Source organism: Osmerus mordax, chromosome 27 (genome assembly GCF_038355195.1).
Source record: "Osmerus mordax isolate fOsmMor3 chromosome 27, fOsmMor3.pri, whole genome shotgun sequence".
Taxonomy (NCBI): Eukaryota; Metazoa; Chordata; class Actinopteri; order Osmeriformes; family Osmeridae; genus Osmerus; species Osmerus mordax.
Window position 1 is genome coordinate 595,613 of NC_090076.1, and position 25,700 is coordinate 621,312.

The 25,700-nt window shown below is 43.9% G+C and overlaps 1 protein-coding gene across 3 annotated transcripts in view; it reads right to left on the reverse strand.

Annotated features, from left to right (window-relative positions):
• med16 (mediator complex subunit 16) overlaps nucleotides 1–25,700 on the reverse strand; it is a 94,739-nt gene that overhangs the window by 22,649 nt on the left and 46,390 nt on the right. For all 3 annotated transcript variants that reach the window (XM_067230670.1, XM_067230673.1, XM_067230671.1), the window contains 3 exons: nucleotides 25,068–25,274; nucleotides 21,581–21,791; nucleotides 14,126–14,259 (listed from right to left, as the gene is read on the reverse strand). In XM_067230670.1, the coding sequence (XP_067086771.1) occupies nucleotides 14,126–14,259; nucleotides 21,581–21,791; nucleotides 25,068–25,274 (552 nt within the window). The remainder of the gene's footprint in view (nucleotides 1–14,125; nucleotides 14,260–21,580; nucleotides 21,792–25,067; nucleotides 25,275–25,700) is intronic.

Sequence of the window (25,700 nt, forward strand, 5' to 3'; positions counted from 1 at the left end):
TCCAAAAATTCACATTGATCGCTCACACTGACACAGCGACACTGTGTTTAGTTGAAATGCTGTAGGTGTATTGCTCTGATGTGTGGTTTGTGAAAATGTTATCATCCTATTAAGTGCACAGCTCTCTATTACAAACACATTAAAGACAAGTGGACTGCTAAGGATTGTGAAAACTACAACAGGTCACCGGACTCCACACCGGCTGAATCAAATTAGTGAAAGTGAGTAGGCCGAATTCTGGAAAGTTATTAGTTACAATTGTTGCTGTGTAGACTACCCAAACAACTCATCACGGGTTAGCCTATTGTTTAGCCACAGGAGTATTTAGGAGGTGGACCCAAGCACAAGGATAAAGAGGAAGGATTGCAGAAACACTGCCTTTACTTTAACCCTTGTGTTATCTTCGGGTCATTCTGACCCATCAGTCATTGTGACCCACCGTCGTATTGCGACAACTTTCCCGCATACAAAAACAAAGTGAAGCATTTTCTTTTAACCGTCGGGCTGTCTCAGACCCCCCACAATGCAAAGGTTAAAAGAAAATTATTTTTATTTGTTTTTGTATTGGGTAAAATTGGGTAAACACAACGATGGTTCGTTATGAACCTTTGGGTCATGTGACCCGAAGGCAGCACAAGGGTTAAACAAAACAAGAAGAACACAGCGGGGATACGCACAGACAGATCTTTAGAGAAACAACAACTGACCAAGACTGGACACAAAACAGGCAGTAAATACAAAACCAAACAAGACATTGTTGAAAGCAACAACACTAACAAGAACTTAAACCATTCAACAAGACACAGGTGAAAACAATTGACATAACAGGGAAACACTAGGGCAGGGATAACCAAGAACTACACTGAACATGAAAAGGGCACAGCCGTGGCTGTGACACCTATAAACAGTGATTTGATTTCCATTGCTTTGTTAGGCATCAAACGAGGACTGTAATTCAAAAATAAGTTTTTTAGATATACAGATAATTTCCGTATTGCTTTTACAATGCCGATACGGCCAGGTGTTGACTGTGGGCATAACACTGATTCAGCTTCTTTCAAAGCGTTTTCTTTATGGATGAAATGCTGGCTAGCTAACAGAAAGACAAGATACTCTATTTCAGTAAAGATCAATGAATTTTATTACATGCATTAATGCATTTATTAAACAAACATAACACAAAACCAACCAACCAACATCTTAATCACCGCCTGCATGCACATGGTCTGTAACTTGATGATTCAGGCATACTCCTCAGTCGGTTGTTGGTGTCGAAATGAGCCGCAATAGGCATTGGACACTAACACTATTCCTACCACGATTAGCCTCCTTGGTTGGTTTCTTGTAGCATGAATATAGCAAGCCTCATCTCCCCACCTCCATCAGAGATACTGACCGTCTCTCCACCTTCAAGAAAAGGCTAAAGACGCACTTGTTCCGGGAGTACAACGGTACTTAACCCTTGTGCTGCCTTCGGGTCACATGACCCAAAGGTTCACAACGAACCATCTTTGTGTTTACCCAATTTTACCCAATACAAAAACAAAATAGCATTTTCTTTTAACCTTCGCAATGTGGGGGGTCTGAGACAGCCCAAAAGTTAAAATAAAATTCCTCACTTTGTTCTTGTATGCGGTAAAGTTGTCGCAATACGACGGTGGGTCACAATGACTGATGGGTCAGAATGACCAGGGGGGTATTCCAGGTAGCGGGTTTAACAAACTCTGAGCCTAACCCTGAACTCTGAGTTGAGTTACTTTAAAATTGGAAACTCTGAAAACTCGGTTCCCGAAAAGCTGATTTGAATTTGTTATCTCAACTCAGAGTACGTCAACTTTGAGTTAAGCGCGCGCATTAAAAGCCAACATCAATGGAGCTCCGATACTGGGATCGACCATGGCACCCAGCAACAAAAAACCTTGTCCTACTTCACCACACTTCAGATATAAGTTTTATTGTGTGTTCAATCTGAGCACATATTACGGAAAAAAAGCAACACGGCTGTAGCAGCGTATACAATTGGCGTGGGGGACAAACTGCCAAGTCAATGCATACATTTGATGTAATAGCCAGTCCATACCGTTAATATTACAGAAGAAAAAGTGGGAGACTTAATAAAATAGCATGTTCAATGTTAAATTAAATATAAAAAACATACTACAAACAGGTAAGAAATATTTTGCTTAAGCAATACGCTTGTGATTGTAGCCTCGAAGTCACCTTGGTTTTAATCATATATCGACATGATACAAAGTAAATATCAATTGGTGCCTATTTCAACTTGTAATAGCAGTTTCCCCCAACAGAATGCTTTTCAAATCAAATCAAATCAAAATGTATTTGTATAGCCCTTTTTACACGCAAGCATGTCGAGGGGTTCACATACGCCCATAGAACTCCCCCTCAACCAACCTAAACCCTCAAGGAAGACAAGGAAAAACTCCCAGAAAAACTATGTTGAATAGTTGTAATAATTCAATGTTGTATAGATTACATTTCCATAGCCATTGGGTCTTATTGTATTGCCTTGCAATGCCATTGGATACTAAATGTGTATATAGATCTGGCTATAAGGCCATGAACTCATTCCACCAGCCAACTTTCCTGGAAGAGAATCTCCTTGTTTCATTTGACTGGATATATCATCATTGAAGTAAGTAAATTCCATGAAATAATTTTTTGGGTAATTGTTAGAATATGTAGTTCATGTAAATACTAAGTTATTGTGGAATTCATTCATCACATTTGATCTTCAGCTTGTTTCGTCTTTGTTGTAATTTTACAACGTTGGGTCAAAATGGTAGCTAAAATAGCAATTGCACCTTGCACATTACATGGAGACATTACACTTCTCGAATGTTCAGATACAGGATAAATACTTACAGAAATATAATGTATTTGATGATTCACACTTTACAAATGGGTTATTTGTTATAATTTTCCGTTTAGACCAGATTTGAAGATTTCTAAATCAATGTTATTTCTATGTTAGCAGTGAAATATAGTCAACTGTTTTTTTAAATCTGGACTTTGATTGTTTGCCCAAATATCTGCTTGTTGCACAAGGCAAATACTGTTTGTGGAATGCTTTGGAGGATGGTTGTTCAGGGAAAAGTGTAAATGTTTTGGAATGTGGGGGTTGCATGTATGGTGCATTGTTCATGGACAGGTGTAAATGTTCTGCAATATGGGGATGTAAGAGGTCTGGGGGGTTGTATCTAGTAGAGAGCACATTAGGCTAGACAGACAGTATTGTGTGCCTTCAGTGGAATGTATTGCATGAATAAGATTAATTTGCATTGGAATTAGGTATACTTGAACATACTCTGGAGAAAGTGATGTTGACATGGAATCAGACACCAGTGATTCGAGTGATGAGGAGGTGGTTGAAAATGTTGAGGAAGTGGAAAAAGAGAGTCAGAGACCCACTGATTGTCCAACTAATGATGATGATGGTATGGACATCGAGCAAACCAACACAAGCCAACCAAACCACAACATATGCGCTGTCAAGTGGTATGACAACAGGGCAGTCACACTTGTGTCATCCTTTGCTGGCATTGATCCTGTGCAAAAGATTCAATGCTCAAACTAAAAAAATCCTACATTGAAGTTGAGAGACCTCATATTGTGGGTGCATACAACAAATACATGGGCGGTGTGGATTTGCTGGACTCATTTGGAGACAAATACAAGTTCCTCATGAAATTGCGCCACTGATACAGTTACATCTTCTGGCACACTTATCATTGCTGTGATCACCGCCTGTCTCCTCTACAAACGGGACGGCAAGACTCTCAATATTCCCAAGAAAAATATGTTGAACAGGAGACTGTTTCAGGCGCAACTAGCTTCCTCTCTCATCCTGACAAACACAACTGTCAACACACCAAGGAGAGGGCGGCCATCTTCAGCCAGTGGGAGCCCTTTGACATCGATAACAGTGACACCTCAGAGACCTGTGACTGCTCAGAAGAGACCATCCTAAGGTAATGGGGGTCCACCAAATGGGGTCCCAGCCAAGAGGGCATGTGAACCACCAACGGATGTGCGCAGGGACATGGTCGCACATTTCCGATGAAGACAACGAGAGGACACTGCAGACACTGCATAAAAGGATATTGTAATACGCTCTGCAGAAAGTGCAATCTCCGTCTCTGCTTTTCAGAGGAAAGGAACTGCTTTTGGGACTACCATTGCACGTGAACAATGGACCCCGGGGTCTTTGAAGTTTTCATTCTGTTTTTATAATATTTATCCAGTTTTTATTTTTTTTAATAAATTCTGATTCATCAAAATATGACTGTTGGGTTATTATTATTAATGAAATGTACTCTTATAGTGCTATGTAAGCAATCCACACTCCAAATTAACCATTAGTTGTTTTGTGTATTTGTCTTGACAGTGAGAGCAAACGCTGAAATTCTGCTCCCAACTAGGCCCAACGTTGCATTATTACGTTTCTCTAAAAACGTACCAAAACATTTTTTGAATTAATCCTTCATTATCTTCATCAGAAGACTCTTGCAGCATCATCTGACTTTTTTTAGACATTATTTTCATGTTTGGGTCTTACAGGGTTATCGGTGACCTAACTTAGACACACCCAAGCCAAGAAATGTCCAATGAATTGTTTTACTTGCATCAAGACACTCCCCCTTTTCTCTGGAGCGTCGCCGATGCTTCTCCTCTGTATTAATTTGATTAGTGTCTACAACACTGCTCAAAAAGTTTGAGACAAAGGAAGTACCTCACCATTGGATTATAAATCTTTGAGGAAAGACTTGTGATCTCACTACACTGACCCGTTTGACTACGGACCCGCTTCGACCCGCTTCAAACACACCGACAAAGTAAATGCGACTAGCTATATTTCTCAATTCTGTGACATTGGCATGAAGTAATTTACATTGTGCGTGTTTGATTGACTACATGTGAACTGACTATTGTTAGTTCACCACGAGATTCCAGAAATTCAAGATAAGGCCTGATACTCTCCCCTCTCTTGTCTACCGTTTGCCCCCGTTGTTACATTTGATAGCCCATTACAAATCTTACTAAACCAATGACAAATCTCACTACTGTTCATTACATTTCCATTTTATTTCAATAAATCATTGTGTATCATTTTTACTTGCATAATCTATTCCCTCACGTTATCTGACCCGCTCTACACTTAGAAAGAATTAATTCCTTCAGACGACTGATTATTACATATTTAACCTAGGTTTCTTCTGTGTCCTAGCCCCAATATCGAGGTGGTGTCCCGTCAACAATACTAGATTATAGATTAAGTATTTCTGTTATTCAACGAGGGGGTCAGATGGCTGAGCGGTTAGGGAATCGGGCTGTGTCCCTGGACAAGGCACTTCACCCTATTTGCCTAGGGGGAATGTCCCTGTACTTACTGTAAGTCGCTCTGGATAAGAGTGTCTGCTAAATGACTAAATGTAACGTGCAAACCCTGCTACATATCGAACCAGGGCTAAATGTAGGCTATAATAAAAAATATTAAAAGATCTGGACCAAGAGGTCCAAGAGAATCGAACTACAAGTGCGAACACGACAGTCCTAAGCTCCACCAGCAATGAGCAGTAGCTAATTAGAAACTAGCATAGAGTTTTTGCACCATTTTGTGTCAATGTTACCACACAAGCCACAGTCCAATATATTGTTCAGGGAGCAAACATTTGAGAGCAGGATAAATGGGAGAGCAAGCTGAGATCAAGCAAGCAGAGTTCAACTCAAGGGAACCTTTGGCTGTGACATGACCATCTGATCAACCCGACCTCTCACTTTAACTGGTCATAGGTTGCTGACTTTGCCTTGGCAAGAGTTTTCTTGGAGTACGCCTGCTTGTAGCAGACTGACCCCTTTGCCACCATGAATTGTTTGTGGGTAATGAGGTTACTTAGGGTCTCCATTTGCATACTGGGTCTGAACTTGGTTTTATTTTTTGTGACGAGACTGAAGATGCGTTCGCAGTCTGCGTTGGAATTGAAGATGCAGAGGATAGCCAGCATCACCCTGCACAGCAAAGGATACTTGAAATGGCCATTCCCATCCTTCAGCTGGTTCATCAGGTGCCACTGTGTGTCTGGTTTGTCACAGCTGGTGATGCTCTCTGGCAGAACATCAGTTTGATAGGACATGAATTGACCCTCAAGCTTGTCCATCTCCTCAGCATTCATCCTCAAGCAGGGGAATCTGCTTGTACCTTATAGAATTGAAGTCTGCGCTGTCCCGTGTAGACATGTCAGCCACAGGAGCATTCAGGATAACTGGGTCATCGTAGGGAAACTTCTTGACCATGTACTCCACAGCTTTCATGTAGAAAGCCCGCACAGCACTGTAGACCTTGGCCAGCTGCAGCTCCTCAAGCTCAGGGTGATCTGCTATGAAGGTTCTTGTGTTTACATTTAGTCATTTAGCAGACGCTCTTATCCAGAGCGAGATCGTATTGTGTTATGCCCAATAAACAAGGTCTCATCACTCTTCTGGTTGCTTGGTTCTCTGAATGGTACCTGGTGAACCTCAGCAGCTGCATGGATCACCTCAGGCTTCACAAATCGGTTCAAGAGATCCTTCAGCTGTGTGGTCAAGGTCCTGTGCAGTACATGTACGCAAGGTTTGTCTAGCTGCAGCAGAGTGTTGTCCTCATAAAATACCGGCAGGACTGCACTCAGAAAGTAGCAGTAAAGTTTGAATGTTGGGTCCTTCAGATGTTGACATGCCCTCACTCTCTTTTGTGCCCATGTCTTGGGCTGAGCGGCTGCAGTGCTAGATGTCTTGAGCTGTGTGGTTGCAGCTGCTGGTCTTTTCTTTGCCTGACTGGACTTGGCTAGGGTTTGTTAGCGGGAGAGATAGCCTGCCAAATCAAACCCAGAATTGTCCTTGCTGCTGCCACTGAGTTGATTTCTCCTTGCTGTGGGTTGACATGTCCTTACTGCTGCTGTGAGTTGCCTTGTTCTTGCTGCTGCTCTGCGTGGACCTGTCCTTGCTGCTGTGCCCAGACTTGGACTGTTCTGACTCAAAGTATTACAGCAATGCAGGCCACTGCTGCAACAACCTGGCAATGCATTTCTCTAAAGAGAGCCACGAGTACTAACATGTTTCACAATCTTCTGCATTTCCACTCCACACAGGTCCTGAAACTCTTTCAGTCCCTGTTTCCTCTTGCTGGATTTGTCCAGGTAGAAGAACACATTCACAAGCAGCTCTTCAATGGGCACAGGCAGCTGAGCAGCAGCTTTTTCTGCAGCTAGATCTGAATCAGATAGTACGGGCATCCCAGCACATAATACAGAGCTAATAGTGTCTTACTGAGTGTACTTCGTGACTGCCATCTGACTGTAAGTAACCAGAGTTTGTTTCATTCATTTGTGTTTTGCTAATTATTTGCCTCTTTGACAGAGGGTAAGGGTATAGCAGCTAAATTGGTCAATAGGTAGCTAGCTAGAGATCGAGTTTCAGGGTACTTGCCGCCGAGTGAGACCCTGGCTTTGTTTACATAATTAGGGCCATTGTAGAATTTGGTTAAATCAGCCCTGACTTCTGTAATCAGATTCAGAGCTAATAGTGTCTTACTGAGTGTACTTCGTGACTGCCATCTGACTGTAAGTAACCAGAGTTTGTTTCATTCATTTGTGTTTTGCTAATTATTTGCCTCTTTGACAGAGGGTAAGGGTATAGCAGCTAAATTGGTCAATAGGTAGCTAGCTAGAGATCGAGTTTCAGGGTACTTGCCGCCGAGTGAGACCCTGGCTTTGTTTACATAATTAGGGCCATTGTCAGCTGCGCCTTTAGCATATTTAGGCGAGTAGCACTGCAGAGGCAGCCTCGTCTGGCAGCCTCGGTGCACGAAGACTCGGTCGAACAAAGACAGGGAGTCTACCTGCGGGAGTCCGCCGAGGATGGCCGACGAGGTGGATCACCTCTTCTGATAAGTATCAACCTATTTGTATTCTAATCCACCTAGAACATATTCATAGCTAGCATGTGTTTCTTCAGCATTCCCGTTCATTACACTACCCGTAGACGTAGATATATCACAAAGTATATACGGTCAACTTCTAACCTTCGCTACCTATCCAGATCTTCTCCACCTGCCCTCTCTCTTTCTATAGGGCTCTGGAACTGCCAGTCTGCTGTGAACAAGGCAGACTTCATCCCAGCGTTTGCATCTCATGCTTCTCTTCATGCCCTTGCGCTGACAGAGACATGGATCCGCCCTGAGAACACTGCAACTCCAGCTGCTCTCTCCGTCAACCACTCCTTCACTCACTCACCCCGCTCAACCGGGCGGGGTGGTGGGACAGGGTTGCTTCTTTCCCCACATATTAAATACACATCCACACCACTCCCTGTTACTGCCAAATCATTTGAACACCATTATGCGATGCTAACTGATCCTATCAAAGCATGCTTAATTGTTCTTTATCGCCCACCAGGCCCGCTAGCCGACTTTGTGGAGGAGCTGGACATGCTCCTCAGCGTCCTCCCGGATGATGGAACCCCCCTGATAGTCCTTGGGGACTTCAACATCCACCTCCAAGGAACTCAGGCCGTCGACTTCTTGTCTCTCCTGACCTCCTTCGACCTGATGCTGCTGAGCACACCGGCGACCCACAAGGCAGGCAAACAGCTAGACCTCATCCTGACACGTAACTGTATCACTGACTTAACCTCTGTAACCCCACTGCATATTTCTGATCACTACTTTATCCAATGCTCTATCTCTCTCCCTCCAACTCCTTCTACCTCCCCTCCCCTTGTAACTTTCCGGCGCAACCTCCGCTCCCTATCCCCCTCCCATTTCTCCTCTATTGTAACATCCTCCCTCCCCCCCATTGACGAGTTCTCGTCCCACCCCACTAACACTGCCACCGACACCTTGTTAACCACTTTAACTGCATCACTTGACTCTCTCTGTCCCCTGTCAACCAGGCCTGCACGATCTTCTCCCTCCTGCCCGTGGCTTACGGATGTTATTCGTGAAGAACGGTCCACCCTTCGGGCAGCCGAGAGGAGATGGCGCAAGTCCAAAGGCGGTCTGGACCTTGATAAGTATCACTCCCTCCTCAAATCCTTCTCTTCTCACATAACTGGTGCTAAAACCCTCTACTTTCTGGACAAAATTAACTCTGCTTCAAACCCCCACAAACTTTTCTCTACCTTCTCCACCCTTCTTAACCCACCTCCCCCACCCCCTCCCTCCACCCTGACAGCAGACGACTTCTCCTCCTTCTTTGAGAAAAAAGTCGCCGACATTAGCAGTCGGTTCCCTAAACCCACCTTTCCTACCCTCTCACCCTCCATGACTGACCCAACTAAATGTCTAAACTCTTTTTCTCCCCTGTCTGAGGCAGAGATCTCTGACCTCATTCTCTCTCATCGCCCCACCTCCTGTCCCCTTGATCCTATACCCTCCCCTCTCTTTCAAACCATCTCCCCCTCCATCATAACTTTTCTTCTCCATGTCCTAAACTCCTCTCTCACCTCTGGCACCTTCCCCTCTGCCTTCAAACAGGCTAGAGTTACCCCTCTACTCAAAAAGCCCTCCCTTAAACCTGCCGTTCTCCAGAACTACAGACCGGTATCACTGTTACCCTTCCTTTCAAAAACAATTGAACGTGCTGTATCTAACCAACTGTCTAACTTTCTCTCTCAGAACAACCTGCTTGACCCCAACCAATCGGGCTTCAAGACTGGCCACTCCACAGAGACTGCCCTCCTTTCAGTCACCACTGCCCTCCAGTCTGCCAGAGCTGCTTCCAGGTCATCCGTTATCATTCTGCTGGACCTTTCTGCAGCGTTTGATACGGTTAACCACCAGATCCTGCTCGCCAGACTTTCTGAGATGGGCATCACTGGCACTGCACTCCAGTGGATCTCATCCTACCTGTCGGGAAGATCCTACCAGGTTTCCTGGGGAGGCAAACTGTCGGGCCCTCGCCAGCTCTCCACTGGTGTCCCACAGGGCTCCGTCCTTGGACCCCTCCTCTTCTCTCTGTACACCACCTCACTTGGACCAATCATCACCTCCCATGGCTTCTCCTACCACTGCTACGCTGACGAGACGCAGCTGTACCTGTCGTTCCCCCCGACCGATCCGGGGATCTCAGCTAGGATTGAGGCCTGCCTCACAGACATCTCCGCCTGGATGACCGAGCACCACCTCCAGCTGAACCTCGCCAAAACAGAACTTCTCATCATCCCGGCTAAACCCTCCATCTCCCACGATCTCTCAATCACCCTGGGATCTGCGACGGTGACCCCTTCATCCTCTGCCAGGAACCTTGGGGTTACCATGGACGACGAGCTCTCCCTCACGGCCCACATTGCTGCGGTCTCCCGGTCGTGTAGATTCACCCTCTACAACATCCGGATGATCAGGAGATACCTGTCTGAGCACTCCACCCAGCTGCTAGTCCAAGCACTCGTCCTCTCCAAGTTGGACTATTGCAACTCTCTGCTCGCTGGTCTCCCAGCATGTGCAACCCGCCCTCTTCAGAGGATTCAGAACGCGGCGGCCCGCCTGGTCTACAATCTACCCAGACGCTCCCATGTTACCCCGCTCCTCATCTCTCTCCACTGGCTACCTATCATGGCCCGTATCAGATTCAAGACCCTGGTATTGACCTTCCGAGCAGTGAACGGGACTGCACCCGTCTACATCAAGTCTCTCCTGCAGCCTTACACCCCCACCCGCCACCTACGGTCTTCTTCAGACAACCGCCTGGTGGTCCCACCGCTCAAGACCGCCCGGTCCCAACACAAGCTCTTCTCCTGTCTGGCCCCCCAGTGGTGGAATCAACTCCCCACCTCCATCAGAGACACTGACTGTCTCTCCACCTTCAAGAAAAGGCTCAAGACGCACTTGTTCCGGGAGTACAACGGTACTTAGGAACGGTTCGCTTGACCCGATGTTAGTTTCCTCAAGGATCACAATGACTCTTGCTTAGAGACTTGTTGCTCTTGTGGTTAGTGGTAACTGATTTAAATTTTTGGTTCTCGCTGTGATATATTGTTTTATTACTGTTGCTTGCTTTTTCCCACAGGTACACTTGCACTTATAGCTGTTCATGTTGTTTGGTTGTGACTTGTTTAACTACATGCTCTTATGGTTCTTCCCTTTGGCACTTACTTTGGTTGTTCACAATGTGTGCTTCATGTTTTGGCTACTCGCGATGTTTTTTGGCTATCTTGTTGTTATGATCAGTGACCTATGCACTTTGTAAAGCTCTCTCTTGGAAGTCGCTTTGGATAAAAGCGTCTGCTAAATGAATAAATGTAAATATATATATATATTTGCCTAAAGTGGAGTAGCCTACCAAGAAGAGTTAAAAACCAAGGCACAAGTAATTTGAGAAATAGTTGTTTTAGTGGAGTTTGTTCTCCCTGCTCCTGCTCCTCACATGGATCTATAAGGTAAACATGTAAGGATTGGACAGGCAACACTGAATATAGGATACAATACACAATTCAGCCTTTACTTTAAATAAACATTGTATGCTTAGGCTAAGGTAACCTACATTTGACACTGCCTTGTTGATTGGCAAGAAGAATAGGCACAGAAATGGAGGGCCTTGTGAACTTCATCTCTTCAAACAAGAGCTTCCTCACCTCAATTTGGAGACAAGCCCACTTAATTTCCATTACCTCCTAGTGGTATTTAGCATCCTGTGTCGCTGATTGCAGGGTCCTAACACCGGTGTAAAACTCAGATGCAGCATAGTTTGCACGTTCACCTTATTGTCTTTGCCTTCATGTAGCATCATACAATGCACATTGAAATGTACTCAAATAAGTAGCCTATAATAAATGTAAAGTTTTCTGTAGCGACAGAAAAAAAAAATGTGTGTACCGTAATTCGTCAAATATTTTGGTTAACGTTTACATTTTTAAGTCTTAAAGTTGCGTCAGAAGAATCACATTTCAGTACAATGGACAGCGTCTTGTTAAGTGCAACTTAAGAGACACGTACGATGGTTCTCCTTAAGAGCATGTTCGGGAAACGCACGTAAGAAATAACGATGGATCGTTATTTTGATCGTAGAGAACCCTCGTAACAGCTACGATCCATCGCTATGGGGAAACGCAGCCCTGGATGGAACTAAGCAAATAGGTAAGAGCCTCCCATTGGATAATTACTGCATGGGTGATCATGTTTAAGTTGCCAACAAGTTATTGAACCCTAACTGATGCAGTGAGTAGCTTCTCATTTCTTAAACAACCATGTCGAAGGACACATCCTGTGGTCGTGGAAAATATGTTAATCTCTTTCAGAAGGGTCAAATTATTGGCATGCATCAAGCAAAGAAAACATCTAAGGAGATTGCTGAAACTACTAAAATTGGGATAAGAACTGTCCAACGGATTGGACTCTGGAGCAATGGAAGAAGGTCATGTGATCTGATGAGTCCAGATTTACCCTGTTCCAGAGTGATGGGCGCATCAGGGTAAGAAGAGAGGCGGCTGAAGTGATGCACCCATCATGCCTTGTGCCAACCCATACAAGCCTGTGGGGGCAGTGCTATTATCTGGGGTTGCTGCAGTTGGTCAGGTCTAGATTCAGCAATGTTATGCACCCAAAGAATGAGGTCAGTTGACTACCTGAATGATCAGGTTATTCCCTGATGGCACGGGCATATTCCAAGATGACAATGCCAGGATTCATCGGGCTCAAATTGTGAAAGAGTGGTTCAGGGAGCATGAGACATCATTTTCACACATGGATTGGCCACCACAGAGTCCAGACCTTAGCCCCATTGAGAATCTTTGGGATGTGCTGGAGAAGACTTTGCACAGTGGTCAGACTCTCCCATCAACAATACAAGATCTTGGTGAAAAATGAATGCAGCTTTGGACAGAAATAAATGTTGTGACATTGCAGAAGCTTATCAAAATGATTTTTTGGCCAGGCAGTGTGCGTGCGCGCGCGCGCACGCACGCACGCACGCGCGCACGCGCGCGCGCGCGCGCACGCACGCACGCACGCACGCACACACACACACACACACACACACACACACACACACACACACACACACACACACGGCGTCAGGTGGCTGAGCGGTTAGGGAGTCGGGCTAGTAATCTGAAGGTTGCCAGTTCGATTCCCGGCCGTGCCAAAACATGTTGTGTCCTTGGGCAAGGCACTTCACCCTACTTGCCTCGGGGGGAATGTCCCTGTACCTACTGTAAGTCGCTCTAGATATGAGCGTCTGCTAAATGACTAAATGTATATCACTTTGGTCTTGTCAATGGAACCATTTGGCAACTTTTTAAAAGTAAACTTTCCATTTAGTATCTTATTGGCATCCATTTCGGCGTCTCGCGCTCGCCATCCACTCAAAACGTAACGGTAGCCTACTAGTCTTTAGCCGGCTCACAAGCCTAAACAAGTATGTGCGGCGTGCCTGTTGTTTTGTTTCCGGTCTAGCTAGATCCGGTGTGGTGTTGTAGTTTTTCTAACATCAGTAGTTGTTGCAACAGCATGTGAAAAAAACGACAAGGTTTGATAGGCCAAAAAGAACGTTAATCTCGCCATGAAAACAAATTGACGCCGTTAAAATGGGTTTGCGTTAACGCCGTTAATAACGCGTTTAACTGACAGCACTAATGTATATATATGGTATAATAATGTGATAATACTACAACAAAAAAATTACCTAACTATTTGAACTGCATTTACATCAGGCATACAGTGCATAGTGGCTTGTAAAAAAAATATTTAAATTAGTCTGCAAGGCAGAACTACTGCTTTTAAGGTGTTTAATGTGTTGTGTATTTTGAAAAGAACCAATAATCAGGTAATTGCAAAAACAAGACTTCACGATTGGCTGGTACAAACACACAGGAGGAGGGATTAGACCTCCATCAAGTCGGCCTGCCCAGTTGTTCCGTAACATATTTAAATATGGCTTCTGTTAAAAACAGGGCTAATTGAATATGTGAATTAGCCATGCGTGCACTGAATATTGAAGCTGAAATGCAGCAGGTGTATGGCTCAGGCCCCAAGGACGTGAAGAATTGCTCTTAAAAAAACAATCCAGTATCCCAGGTTCTGCCCATGGCAAACCTAACCAGTAAATAATCCAACAGAACAAAGCCATCCCCTTACCTGATTGGGTAGGTTGGCCATCAAGTAGAGGACAAAGTCTCCCACCCATTGTATGAGCTGCTGTAGAGACTGAAGAGGGGGGCCATCAAGGACAAACTCTTCAGTCTTGAGGTTTATCATCACCTTGTCTATGTCTATGAACAAAATTTAAAAAGGTACAAGTCACAAACTGCAAGCTGTGGTATCCTTGAAATGAGCACCGCCTATAGCTATGACCCTGCCCGGACAGGTAAGTACATTTTGCAGCTAAGCTAAGTACTAGACTACCGATGTGTGGGAATCGCAGGAGCTAACCAGTCGAAGGGCGTACAAAAATACAGGGTGTTGCTATCACAGCCTGGAAACATAGCTGGCTACATGTCATCACACTGTCCTTTGCCTGTGGCGTTTCTGTAACCGTCTTGACGTTTTTTGTGACAAACATGCAAAAAACACGTAGACAGTGAGGAAGCATTTCAAAGTGTCAAAGAAAGACGCTGTAAAAAAATGGCTGTTAGTAAGTAAGTAAGACTATTTATATAGCACATTTCATACAAGAATTGTAGCTCAAGGTGCTTTACATAAAATTAATAAAAACAATAATACAAGTGATAAAAGTAATAATTAAAATAGCAAATCTATAAAAAACAATAATATAACTAGAGGGTACAATTTCTGGGGAAATTGTAGGGTGTGCTCGCTTGCTTCGGTTGTAGGTGGGCCCGTCCCCTTACGTTTTTCCCATCTAGTGATATTTTCAAGCATTTAGCTTACTCAAGAACCCCCTTTGAAACAAGCTACTGTAACAACATTGTCACCGGCAGTATTTCCGATGGAATCGCGATTTAAACAGTACCATCTGCTAACTAAAAATATGCCCCCAAAAACGTAAATAAGCTTTACATCTATTTAGGGAGAAATGGCTAACTCAAAAGAAGGCTAGCCAAACTTGACTGAGTGAGGGGATTGTTTTTAGGCGTCGTAAATGAGATAGTTTCTTTTGACATAAAGTTTAGGCTGTGGCACTGAAGCCAGCGACGCACCGTACAAGCTTGAGTTTAAATACATTCTTTAATGTGACATAACTTACTGTACATGCAAGTCTTGATTTGCTTAAACGTACATGTATGATGCTGCTAGTACACCACGGCACAATACGATACTCGCTGTGCAACAGCACATCTATCCACGTTGTATCCATGCATCGTTGCTAACGTAACAACGTTGTAACAACGTTGTCACCGGCAGTATTTCAGATGGAATCGCGATTCAAACAGTACCATCTGCTAACTGAAAATATGCCCCCAACAACGTAAATAGGATAAACTAGGATTAAGTCAAACGGCGACAGAACATGTTCGGCACTCCCCAAAAGTCTTTCAATAGGTGAAACTATCTGACTACTAACCTGAACTTCATTGCCACAGCCTAAACTTTGTCAATCTGTTCATGATAATAATTAATTTCCTGTGTACCCTCTCTAGTTCAAAAGAAGTTTGCTACGAGCTAGTTGCGGTGGCTAGCCAAACTTCACTGAGTGAGGGGATTGTTTGAAAGCGCCGGAAATGAGAATGTTTGTTTTGACAAGCTTCCTAGATTCTTTGTAAGCATCTCTCTTTTGCATTTGGGGCCACATACAGTTAGGTCCATAAGTATTTGGACATTGACACAATTTTCATCATTTTGGCTCTGTATACCACCACAATGGATTTGAAATGAAACAATCAAGATGTGCTTTAAGTGCAGACTTTCAGCTTTAATTTCAGGGTATTTACATCCAAATCAGGTGAACGGTGTAGGAATTACAACACATTTTATATGTGGCCCCCCCCTTTTTAAGGGACCAAAAGTAATTGGACAATTGGCTGCTCAGCTGTTCCATGGCCAGGTGTATGTTATTCCCTCATAAAGGGAGTTCGTTATTTCATTGACAAGGAGCAGATAAAAGGTCTAGAGTTCATTTCAAGTATGGTATTTGTGTTTGGAATCTGTTGCTGTCAACTCTCAATATGAAGTCCAAAGAGCTGTCACCATCAGTGAAGCAAGCCATCGTTAGGCTGAAAAATCAACACAAACCTTTCAGAGAGATAGCAAAAACATTAGGTGTGGCCAAATCAACTGTTTGGTACATTCTTAAAAAGAAAGAACGCACTGGTGAGCTCAGCAACACCAAAAGACCCAGAAGACCACAGAAAACAACTGTGGTGGATGACAGAAGAATTCTTTCCCTGGTGAAGAAAAACCCCTTCACAACAGTTGGCCAGATCAAGAACACTCTCCAGGAGGTAGGCGTATCTGTGTCAAAGTCAACAATTAAGAGAAGACTTCACCAGAGTAAATACAGAGGGTTCACCACAAGGATTACACCGAGACTCGTCACCTCTGGTTTAAGACAGGGGGTTAAGCCTCCAAGATTCTTAATAAGCATCTCTCTTTTGGATTTGGGGCCACATAGTAGGACTTCGGTTTTGTCTTCATTTAATTTAAGAAAGTTATCATTCATCCATTTGTTTATTGCCAACAGGCAGTTGGTTATGGAATTGATGGCCGTTGCATCGTTGGGTTCAGTGGATATATATAGTTGTGTGTCATCCGCATAGCTATGGAAATCTATGTTATGTTCTCTGATTATGTCGCGGAGTGGTAACATATAAAGAGAAAAAAGTAATGGACCTAAGCAGCTTCCTTGAGCAACCCCGTAGCAGTTCTCATGTTTCTTGGACCTATGGTCACCTAAACTAACATAAAACTTCCTTCCTGTGATATATGATTTCAGCCAGTTCAATACACTATCCGTGAACCCAATAAGCTTTTCCAGTCTATTTATTAGGATGTCGTGATCAATGGTATCAAATGCTGCACTGAGATCTAACAGGATAAGGATAGAGACTTTATTTGCATCAGAGTTTAGTCTGAGGTCGCTAATTATTTTGGTGAGAGCAGTTTCAGTACTGTGATATTTCCTGAAACCTGATTGCGAGACTTCCAGGATGTTATTTTCTTCAAGAAAATAATTTTATTGGACTAAAACTATCTTTTCCAGTACTTTACTAATCAGAATCAGAAAGGGATTTATTCGCCATGAAAGTTTGCACAGACAAGGAATTTGCTTTGGCAGGAAGGTGCATACAATAAACATATACCTAAAATTTAAATATGTGGACTAACTATACTAAGGGTACATAAACTAGCAGTACTAAGTGGGATTAGAATAGAATTAAATATACAATAAAATATAAGTTGCCGTAAATTACAATATAAACATACAAAATACAAATATTACAAAAAATACAAATGTACAAGATACCATGTTGTGGTGCAGTGCAAAAGCAGAGTGTTTTAAGCAATAAGACATTTGAGTCAGTGTGGTCCCTTGGCCTTGTTGAAGAGGCCAACAGCGGAAGGGAAGAAACTGTTTTTGTGGCGTGAGGTATTGGTCCTGATAGACCGCAGCCTTCTGCCGGAGGGGAGTGACTGAAACAGGGAGTGTCCAGGGTGGGAGGAGTCGGCCACAATCTTCCTCGCTCGCCTCAGGGTCCTCGAGGTGTGTAGGTCCTAGAGGGTAGGCAGATTGCAGCCAATCACCTTCTCAGCAGTACGGATGATACGCTGCAGTCTGCTCTTGTCCTTGGCAGTGGCAGCAGCGTACCAGACGGTGATGGAGGAGGTGAGGATGGACTCAATGATGGCTGAGTAGAAGTGCACCATCATTGTCTTTGGCAGGTTGAACTTCTTCAGCTGCCGAAGGAAGTACATCCTCTGTTGTGCTTTCTTGATGAGGGAGCTGATGTTCAGTTCCCACTTGAGGTCCTGGGAGAGGATAGTGCCCAGGAAGCAGAAGGACTCCACAGTGTTGACTGGGGAGTCACACAGGGTGATGGGGGTGAGTGGGGCTGTGTTCCTCCTGAAGTCTGGCTGCACCAGGTCACCAGGTTGGCCGCTTCCCACCTATAATCAGACTCGTCTCCACCAGAGATGAGCCCAATAAGGGTGGTGTCGTCCGCAAACTTCAGGAGTTTGACGGACGGATGACTGGAGGTGCAACTGTTGGTGTACAGGGAGAAGAGCAGAGGAGAAAGGACGCAGCCCTGAGGTGATCCGGTGCTGATGGACCAGGAGTCAGAGACTTGTGTTCCCAGCTTAACGCACTGCTTCCTGTCAGACAGGAAGTCTGTGATCCACCTGCAGGTGGAATCAGGCACGTTCAGCTGGGAGAGCTTGTCCTGAAGCAGGGCGGGGATGATGGTGTTGAAGGCAGAGCTGAAGTCCACAAACAGGATCCTGGCATAGGATGCTGGGGAGTCCAGGTGCTGTAGGGTGAAGTGGAGGGCCATGTTAACTGCATCGTCCACAGACCTGTTGGCTCTGTAGGCAAACTGCAGGGGGTCCAGTAGAGGGTCAGTGATGGATTTAAGGTGTGCCAGCACCAGGCGCTCGAAAGTAAACTTCATTACCACAGAGGTCAGGGCGACGGGTCTGTAGTCATTATGTCCTGTTGGCCTTGGCTTTTTGGGCACAGGGATGATGGTGGAGGACTTGAGACAGGCTGGCACATGGCATGTCTCCAGGGTTGTGTTAAAGATGTAGGTGAACACCGGAGACAGCTGGTCAGCGCAGTGCTTGAGGGTGGCAGGAGAGACAGAGTCCGGCCCAGCTGCTTTGCAGGGGTTCTGCCTCTTAAAAAGTCTGTTGACTTCACCCTCCTGAATGGAGAGAGTCGTCACTGTAGAGGGGGTGAGGGAGGAGGCCTCATGGGTGGGAAGGGGTAGTTCAGGACAGTCCAATTGTCTTTCAAATCTACAGTAGAACTCATTCAGGTCGTTGGCCAGGCGGGAGTCGTTAGTGGAGTGGGGGGCTCTGGGCTTGTAGTTGGTAATCTGCCTGAGCCTTCTCCAGACAGAAGCAGAGTCGTTAGCTGAGAACTGACGCTTCAGTCTCTCTGAGTACAGTCGTTTAGCCTCTCTCACCGCCTTGCTAAACCTGTTCTTCGACTCCTTGAATCTGTCTCTATCCCCACTCCTAAATGCTTCCTCCTTCTCTGACCTCAACCTTCTGAGCTCTGCTGAGAACCAGGGTTTGTCGTTGTTGAAGCTCACCCTGGTGCGTGTTGGAATACAGCAGTCCTCACAGAAGCTGATGTATGATGTCACAGCCTCTGTGAGTTCATCCAGACTATTGGTAGCAGTCGTGAACATATCACAGTCAGTACAGTCCAAGCATGCCCGCAGATCCTCCATAGCCTCACTGGTCCACTGTTTTGATGTCCTCACAACAGGTTTACAGAGCTTGCATTTCTGCCTGTATGCAGGAATCAGATGGACCATGGTATGGTCAGAGTGACCCAGTGCTGCACGAGGGACGGCGTGGTAGGCTCTACTGACTGAAGTGTAGCAGTGATCCAGAGTGTTCTCTTCTCTGGATGGGCATTTCATGAATTGTCTGTATTTAGGGAGTTCGTGGCTGAGAATACCTTTGTTAAAGTCGCCAAGTACAATAACAAGGGAATCCGGGTTTGCTCGCTCAACACTCACAATCTGATCGGCGAGCATGAGTTGGGCCTCTTTAACCTGTGGACCCGGTGCCATGTAAACTCCGACCAAAATCAGTGACGCAAATTCTCGTAGCGAGTAAAAAGGTTTAGAGTTTATCAAAAATGATTCCAGATCCGGAGAACAATGTTGCAGAATCACTGTCACATCTACACACCAGCCACTGTTGATGTAGAAACAAATACCACCGCCTTTGGTTTTGCCGGAGAGTGCAGTGTCCTGGTCAGCGCTCACGAGTTGAAAGCCTACCAGATGTAATGCGGTGTCCGGGATCAAATCGCACAGCCATGATGAATAAATCTTGATATCTGTTGAGTGTGTTCAGTAGCTGGGTGAAATGTTTAAGTATCTCAGTGCCAGTTTTCTTGTGTAGGATATCAAACGAGCCAGTGTGGATGATAATCTTAGGGTTGTTTGGTTTATTGTTGAGGATTGTTTGTACCTCTGACGACAGTTCCTCGACAGATGTGTTGCTAAGACAAATATTTTCTGTCTTTGCCAGTTTAACATGTGCTGTCATGGCATCTCCAATCAAGATAGTGGCCATATGTGGTGTTGTGTTTGCATTTCTAACGTTTGCCTTATCAGTAGCTGCGGAGCCAGTTCTTAGCTTATTTGGGTTAGCAATGATAGGACCTTGTGCTAGACCAAGGTTAGCCACTGTGTCAGTGCTAGCAGTAGATTCTATAGTGCTAGCAGTGTTAGCTCCTCTAAGTGCTGATGGGCTGTGGGTACTCTTAGCATACCTAGGATCTTGATAATCCTGTGGTATTGTTGTCTGATAAGGCTTGATAGGGGGTCAAACAGCACCCCAAGTTGTCCGAGAGGGGCTTGGAGTGAAATGGGGGACTCCCGGTCGCAGCAGACGATGATGTGTTGGATTTGCATGTGTGTAGTAGCTACCATCATGGTGTGTCGGCGATCTGGGCCCTTCATCTTTGTTAGCTGCGTGGCTAGCACTCCTGTGCCTCTTCGCCTTGGATTCCACACACAAGGGAGAGAGAGTTCCCAGTGGTTCGAATCTGTGATGCGGGAAGTTTCTGCCTCGTTTTTTTTGCTTTTTTTTGCTGTGGTAAAGTTAGTTTGAAGGATGATATTCAACAGATATTTGGGCAGCCATTTTTGTCTCGTCTTGCCGACTTGACTACACGTTCACCTGACTGCACGCATCACCCTTTATTTACCACCAGAAATCTATCCAATGCAATTTTTTTTGCAAGACAAAAAGTAAAAAGCACATTTAGGCTATTTAATCTATGCAATAGCAAAAATAATTTATGTGCACTCGTTTCATTTCAGATCACTGTAGAAATGCACCGATACAAACAACCACCTACTGCACAGCCCCGACTGTGATGACACCACATATCCGTAACACGCCTGCTCCACGACACTAGTAGTATCGGCCGGTCTACCACCCCCCCCTGAAAGAAATCCTAGGGTAAAAACTGGTTCATTTACATTTAGTTAACATCTGTTCAATGCTGTTGCAGTTTGCTATTCTATAAATCTGTTAATTTGTTTTGGGGGGTTGTCTCCATAATAACCGATGAGAATACAGTTAACGTACTGGATCGATAATCAATATCATAACAGTAGTATCATTAAAATCTTATTACCCATCATTCAAGACTACAATCCAATATGGCTGACAAATGTCAGCCATATTGTTTATGTGGAATGTGTGGCTACATTTGTGGTCATTTTTACAGTGGTCATGTTACCAGATTAAGCAGATGCAATTTGCAATTGATTCCATGTCTAAAAAGTGTGTTGACTTACAACTTTCATATAGCTTGACATACTGATCACTGATTAAATGCAGTAACACTATACATTATTACAAAATACTGTCATCAGTCACATCCACCCCCCTCTTGTGCCTGATAACCTAATTATGGACAACTCTGGAGGTTATTGTTGGTACCTGTGTCAGTATTTTTGGCACATATCTCCGTCAGTCTGTCTCCAGGGCTTTTGTCTGGTGTGTTGAGGACGTGAGGCCTGAGTAGAGACTTCAGGGTGGAGCTGATGGCAATGAGGAGAAGTTTTGCATGGAAGTCACAGGCCCGTGCAGCCGTTGCAGAGGATAACTTGCAAAGGGAGGCTTTCACTGCCACTATACGTGTGGAGAGCACCTATGGCAAAGGAAAACACAAAAACATGAAACCTAAAGGTGACATCGGTTTGTCCAATTTTGCCGCAGCAGTATGGCTTACTAATGGTAAATACGTGTCATCGATGAAAGCCTTTTGACCTTGTAAGGGACATCAATCAACCCGTTTTGGTCGTCAAAAGCCCAAAACACTTTTATAGACAAAAACGAACTATGTAAACTCCTCAAAAAAGGTTCGGAAACGTTATTTTGGTCGATTATTCCTCCCCTTCAATAATACCAATTGGTATTGTATTTTATATCGTTGGAAAGCCTGATTAGTCACCTTTAAAACGAGGTACAACTTGAAAGGATCGTGCATTCGTGTGGGTAGCGGCTCCAAAAATGTTGCCAGAATCCCCTGCAATATTCTTCTGTTGGTATTCACTTTTTGGGTGTGCTTTGCCTTCGGCAAGGGCCAAACCTTTGTTCTCTCACATATATATTATTATTATTATTATTCTTTTTGCCCCCCTAAAACTCAGTCAATATTTGGCCTACATAGACAAAGTAGGTGTCAAAAGTTTCGTCTTGGTAGCGATTGAGTTGCTTCTATTGGAATTTACGTTCCGTTGCATGGTTTAGGCTGAAGTTAAGTTTTTGTTGCGAAAAGTGAAGCTAACGGTGGCTAATTTGCTAGCCACAGTCACTGACGTTACTAACGTCACTACGTCACTAACGTCACGAAAACACGCGTGACTACCTTTGGCAGAACATTCGTTTCGCATCTGTTAACTTGGGGGATAGCTAGGCTAACTATAGCTTTACTGCAAGGCAGCTGCAGAAACGCCACAAGCAAAGAGGCCAGGGTGATAACTATTTACTCATTTTACTTTGTGATATGACACACAATTGTCATGTGTAATGTACAGTATAAGCTGATATTATTAAGGAAGTACATCTACTTTCGGAAACAGTAGTCTACTATTTCACTGAAGTATTAGCATCATGACATTAGCCTGTGATGCCCGGGCAACACATACTACAGTGGTCTATGATGTATCTGTTTTCAATCGTTAAAATAAACATTCCTCACATATACATTTTCGTTGTAGGATTTATTCTGACATTAGTAAACGATTTGTTGGTGAAATTACCATTACCTGTGGTTTCAAACCAGTGTGGCTCACTGCAACGCTGTAGCTTACGCGAGACACACTACAAAAACATCCACAGTACACAGCTGTTTAGGAACTCCCCTTACTTAAATCAAAAGTCTATCTAACTACTAACCTGAACTTCATTGCCACAGCCTAAACGTTGTCAATCTGTTCATTAAAATAATTAATTTCAGCCTAAACCGTACAGCGGAACGTTAAATCCAATTCAACCAACGCAATCGCTACCAAGACGAACACAGCAGTAGTCTAGTACTGTACCGTAGTAGTACAATTTACCAGGGCAGCTTCTCCACACAGGGCTATATCGCATTTTGCGTTGTTACTGACAATGATCGCTACCAGTGAGCTTTTTATGAATGAACGATTTTCCACTAAATAAATGTCAAGCTTATTTACGTTTTGGGGGGCATATTTTCAGTTAGCAGATGGTACTGTTTGAATCGCGATTCCATCTTCTACTGCCGGGTAACGTCGTAGAATAATCTTCAAAGGGGGTTCTTTAATAATGAATGAATGCAATGAGTAGGCTAAATGCCTGAAAATATCATGAGAAGGGAAAAACTTAAAATGACGTTTAAATCATAGAGATTAGGTCAATTTTTACACCGGTCTGCCAAATTTATTCGTTTTGTTTCAACGATGAGGCTGCCTCTTGCAGGGGAAATGAGAAGACATCTATTTCATTCTACACTGCACTCGTATTTTCAGTTGTAAATGAGCAGCAAAAAAAAAATAATGCTTTTAAATCTATGTCATCTTTATAAATAATAAGTATGCATTTTTATATAAAATATACAGAAATATCAGTTGTAAAAATTTCATTAAAAAACGGACCCCTGTGCAACCGACACAAGCAAGCACACCCTACAATTTCCCCAGAAATTGTACCCTCTCTAGTTTTTGTTTTGAGCTTCAAGTGGGATCAGCTTGGGCGAGCTGTACGTGCCAGAGTGACCAACGCAAACATGTTGGCTGACTTGCGACAAATCCTGGTTGAGGAATGGGATGCCATCCCACAGCAGTGTGTGACCAGGCTGGTGACCAGCATGAGGAGATGCCCAGCTGTTGTGGCTGCGTATGGATCTTCCATCTTCCGCTACTGAGGTCCCTGACAGTGTAAAATGAATAAAGTGTAAAAATGGCCAATATGTGTTGTTTTTTCCTTATTACTGTGGGAGAGTGCAATCATCCAATCCACCAAGCAACTCAAAACGAGAGTGAATACCAACAGAAGAATATTGCACATTTTGGCACATTTCTTTGGGCCGCTACCCACACGGTTAGCTGTGTTGCTCATTCCACGAATGCACAATCTTTACAAGTTGTATCTCGTTGTAAAGGTGACTAATCAGGCTTTCCAACGATATAAAATACAATACCAATTGGTATTATTGAAGGGGAGGAATAATCGAGCTAAATAACGTTTCCGAACTTTTTTTTGAGGAATTTAGAACAACCACACTAGGTTTGAACACATAACCTTGAGCTTCGTAATTTCAGACAAAAAAGCACAACGAAGTGCTTCCCCTACCATTATATTAGGGGGGCACCCCCCACCCCCCCGGAAGGTCAAGTGAATAAAAAAAAACAAAAAAAAAAAAAAAAAATAGTGCCAGATCACAAAAGAAGTCATTTAAGGTTACCTTTCCTATAAAACAGGTCTATAGCTTGCTCTTTTATTAAACAAACTAAATGGCCTTATGTTATTTATCTTATGTACACGACGGGATGTCATTTCTGGCATGTCATTTCTGTCTCTACATGGTCTCGTATTGTGCGGTAAAAAGAGGCAACGTGGCAACAGCCAAATCAGACAAGCAGATAATGTAATTCTGTAGCAGCCGTCAACACATCTCAGTAAGCAAGCTTGTTTACTATTGAAAGTTGTGAGTTGATTTGAGTAAGTTCCTTCATCAAAACAGTATCTGGCAAACCATCTTCAAAAGAGAGACTAACAAGTTTACCAACTTTACAGACCAAATACAATTGTTACGTTATCAATCATCAATGTCTGAAAATAACGGTATGCTTTTACTGCAGCATCATGTTTTGTTATTAATTGTGACTACCCAATAATATAATCTTGAAATTCTCCTTTACCAATCCTTCATCAATGGCCTGCCTAATCCACGTCATACCTGCTGCAGGGCTTGGTTCTGTCTCATGTACTCCTCGTGTAGCTTCTCCACAAGGTTGTGGACCATCCCTGGCTGTACATGGAGCAGGACATCCCACCAATCGTAGCCAGTCACCATGCAGTATTCCAGAAGGAACAGCAGATGGCGCAACAGTGTGTTCATGTCCAACATCTGACCCATTGAGGGAGACACCCGGATCATGTGCAGCTGGAGTTAAACAAAACATAGCATTTTGTTGAACGTTAGAATATTCAAAAGCAATTAATCAAGCATGTCATTAGAACACTAAATACAATCTGGTTGTGATTGCTGCAACAATGAGACTCATCTGGTTGCAGGCTTGGTGACAGAGACCATTCTCAATTTGGAACAAGCACATGCTCAGTTCACAAAAGGCAATTCTAGACATTGCATGCGCAGTTTAGACAAAGTAGTCTTGGACGACATGACCAGTTTAAGTCATGGATTACAACGAGCATCATTAACATGGTGTGAAGCCTAAATGCTAGCAAATGTTTTTTGAAAATACCTTAATTGTAATATTTACATAACCGTGGTGTATCAGGGTTTGGAATGTACTTTTTTACTTGGTGGCACTAGTGCTCCCAACTAAAATCTAAGAGGACCAGCAAA